The sequence below is a fragment of the Etheostoma spectabile genome, chromosome 5 (genome assembly GCF_008692095.1).
Source record: "Etheostoma spectabile isolate EspeVRDwgs_2016 chromosome 5, UIUC_Espe_1.0, whole genome shotgun sequence".
NCBI classification, from domain to species: Eukaryota; Metazoa; Chordata; class Actinopteri; order Perciformes; family Percidae; genus Etheostoma; species Etheostoma spectabile.
Genome location: NC_045737.1, coordinates 33,477,258 through 33,480,162, shown reverse-complemented (window position 1 = coordinate 33,480,162; position 2,905 = coordinate 33,477,258). Strand labels below are relative to the sequence as shown.

Below are 2,905 nucleotides of genomic sequence, written 5' to 3'. Positions count from 1 at the left end.
TGTCATTCTCATAGTAAGCAGAAACAGCAGGGAGAGACTTTGTCTTTTTTGGGCCTTTTTCTTCCGGTTGGGTTTATGATCGATGCATTGCATCAGCGTTTGAAGCCCGTGCCTGTGATGTGGGATGTGGTGCAGAGCAGATGTGTGCTTTTTTTAAGCGGACAACCCTCTCGTGTGTGATTAATAATCATGTCACTGGTTGTTATTGTAGCCTAGACGCTGTGAATGGTGAGTCGACCTGCCCAGCTACAATCTTAAACTGTTTTTAAAATAATAATTCAGTCGTTTCTAATAGTTATTATCACATAGACCATGTGTAAAAATAGCATTATTCTGGTAATCTTACAGTAAATATTGTAATTTGTTTTGCTCATGCTCCAAATTATGTTTTATGAGCAAGGCTTGTTCCTGGGTTTTGGTAAAACACAGCATGTTTTCAATTTTTGCTGAATAATTGTCCAGAATATCAAAAAGAAAATCAAAACCATGTACATGGATTAAAACATTTATTGAGCTTTTTACGTGCTTGGCACCTGTATTTACATTTTTTTTTAAATGCCTCAAAAAAAGAATCTTTGCCATTTCCCTTTTTTTCACACATTTTTATAACAGATTGGCCTGTAAAATTGTTATACTGCTCAGCACTTAAATACACATCTCTACAACACACCAAAACATACTTTAATTACTCTGTTTTGCTATTGCTTCTTTTCACACAACAACTTTTAAGCTTATGTTATTGATTGCATTCGCCATCTTATATATATGCTAAAAAAAAAACATAACCCACTCAAAAATAGTGACGCCATTCCAGTCTATGAGGATAATGGTTTGACGGTGAAGTTGTGTGGTGGAGTCCTGAATGCTCATGCCTGCTTGGAGTTTTCAGTTCCTCAGTTAACCTGACCTGTAGTTCTCTGAGGTGTTGTATTCACCCTACAGCGTCCAGATCCTTCATCTCCTGCATGTACTGTATGTGGAGCAGCGAGTGATTCTGTAATCTTGTCCAGTTGTCCCTTTCATTTCAGCCAAAACTTCAAACCACTGACCCCTTGACATTTTGGCACAAGGGAAGTCAAAAGGGATCACAGTGAAGATTATTTTGCTTACATAATGTCATGACTGCATGGGATTTAAGTCCCTCCTCCCCAAAAAATCAAGAATGAGTCGCTTGAAAAGAGAATTGCTAGTATTGCACCGTAACAGATTCACAACTGGTAGTCCCTTCTGAACCAGAGCATGTGGGCTCCTAGCTCTCGGTCTTATTACAATCTGTTGAGTTTGTTGTTTCTTTCATGTCAGAAACAGTAAGAGAGACAGGTTTCTGTCCCAATTATTTGCTTCATTAATACAAAGATAATTAAATAATAGTTTTGACTCCCTCTATAATGCTTTGTATATGTTAGATTGTCTTTAAAAAACAAATGATGTCCTTTTCTGAAAGGTTTGTTTTCAGTACATGAAAAAAACACCGGTTCAACATCAACACCAAACCGGATTGGGAGATTAGAGATTTGCTTTTCATCTGAAAGATTTTACAAAACTTTAGGACCGTGAGGCTCAATCCCAGTTTCTACACCATGTGCATGGACATCTGAGAGGAGGAGCTGTATTGACGTCCGTCGCAGGAGCTGCCGCCCTGCTGGCCACCGGTGGTGTTGCCGATCATATGCATAGTGTCCATGCTTCCGTTGGACAGGTACTGGCGCTCAGCGAAGGCCCCGGCTGGAGACGAAGAGCACAGCAAACCTCCCTGGGGCTTTTCGGGGCTGGCGGCCAAGCGAGGAGAGGTGGGGAAGTTGTATCCGTACAGGTTGTAAGGGTTGTGCAGGGAGAAAGCGTTGTAGGACCCCTGCTGCACGTGATGGTGGCTCCCGCCGAACATGTGGGCGGAGGAAGGGGAGGATCCGGATGAAGAGGATGAGGCAGATCCGGAGCTTCCTCCAGCCTGCATCACGTACTGAAGCTGGGAGGCCGGGAAGGACCCGAGCTGACCGCCGTAGGCATCCATCTTGCCTCCAGAGCCGGCGCCACTCCCGCCGCCGGTCAGTGAGGCATGAGCACTTCCCTGCATGCCAGCAGCAATCAAGGAGGAAGTCCTCTGTGGCAGGAAGGACTCAGAGGACTGAGCAGAGGCCACAGCACCCCCTGCAGCCTGGAGGCGTCCGTAGGAACTTTCGGCCAGGCCGCCGTAGCCCTGCAGAGCTGCCATGTTGCTGCGAGCGCAGGCTGGGTACTCAGACAGGCCCAGGTTGCAGAGCTGACTTTCCCTGCAGCCCACATTAAAGGTGTTTGGGGCGAGGTGAAAGGTCGGAGGCGAGCAGGAGGGTGACAAGAGGTGAGCCGCACCAGAGGGGGAGGGGGTTCCTGTGCTGGAGGTGGTCGGAGAGGTGCCAGTGCTTCCCCCTGGAAAACACACAGACACAGAGATAGTGAAGTACAGGAGTTATTTGAGAGAAGAGCCATTAAATACCCTAAAATAAATAACCTAAAATAAAAAACAAAATCAGTTTCGAGACCAGATCCAGTTGAGTTTGAATCAGTGCAAAAAATCCACCTACTACTCTTTCATTAGGATCAGGAGGGGAGAATTATCCAAAAGTGACACAAACAAACCAAGAAAAACCCTCATGGAGTCCAAAACAACGACCTCGCTACCATGATGTGGGGTATTGTTCATCTTAAGATTGACTAGATAATAATTACTGTGGCTAACATAATCTAATTTCTTAAATAATAATTAGTTATAGAGCATTCATCATATCCCCATGTCTTTCTTCAATGCCAAAATAGTGATGACAAAGCAGGGATGCTTGGTTCAGATCATGATTCAAGTGTTCATAATGGATGGTTGTATGTCAAATCATACTCAATAAGTTATTTTGAAAATAAGAAAAGTGGTTTG

At 44.1% G+C, this 2,905-nt stretch overlaps 1 protein-coding gene across 2 annotated transcripts in view; it reads right to left on the bottom strand.

The window, feature by feature from the left end:
• Positions 1–489: 489 nt before the first annotated feature.
• The window catches only part of tbx15 (T-box transcription factor 15), a 38,783-nt gene continuing 36,367 nt past the window's right edge, over positions 490–2,905 (bottom strand). The window contains exon 9 of one of the 2 annotated variants that reach the window (XM_032516436.1): positions 490–2,406. In XM_032516436.1, the coding sequence (XP_032372327.1) occupies positions 1,574–2,406 (833 nt within the window). In that variant the 3' untranslated portion in view covers positions 490–1,573. The remainder of the gene's footprint in view (positions 2,407–2,905) is intronic. The other variant, XM_032516437.1, reaches the window with a different exon arrangement.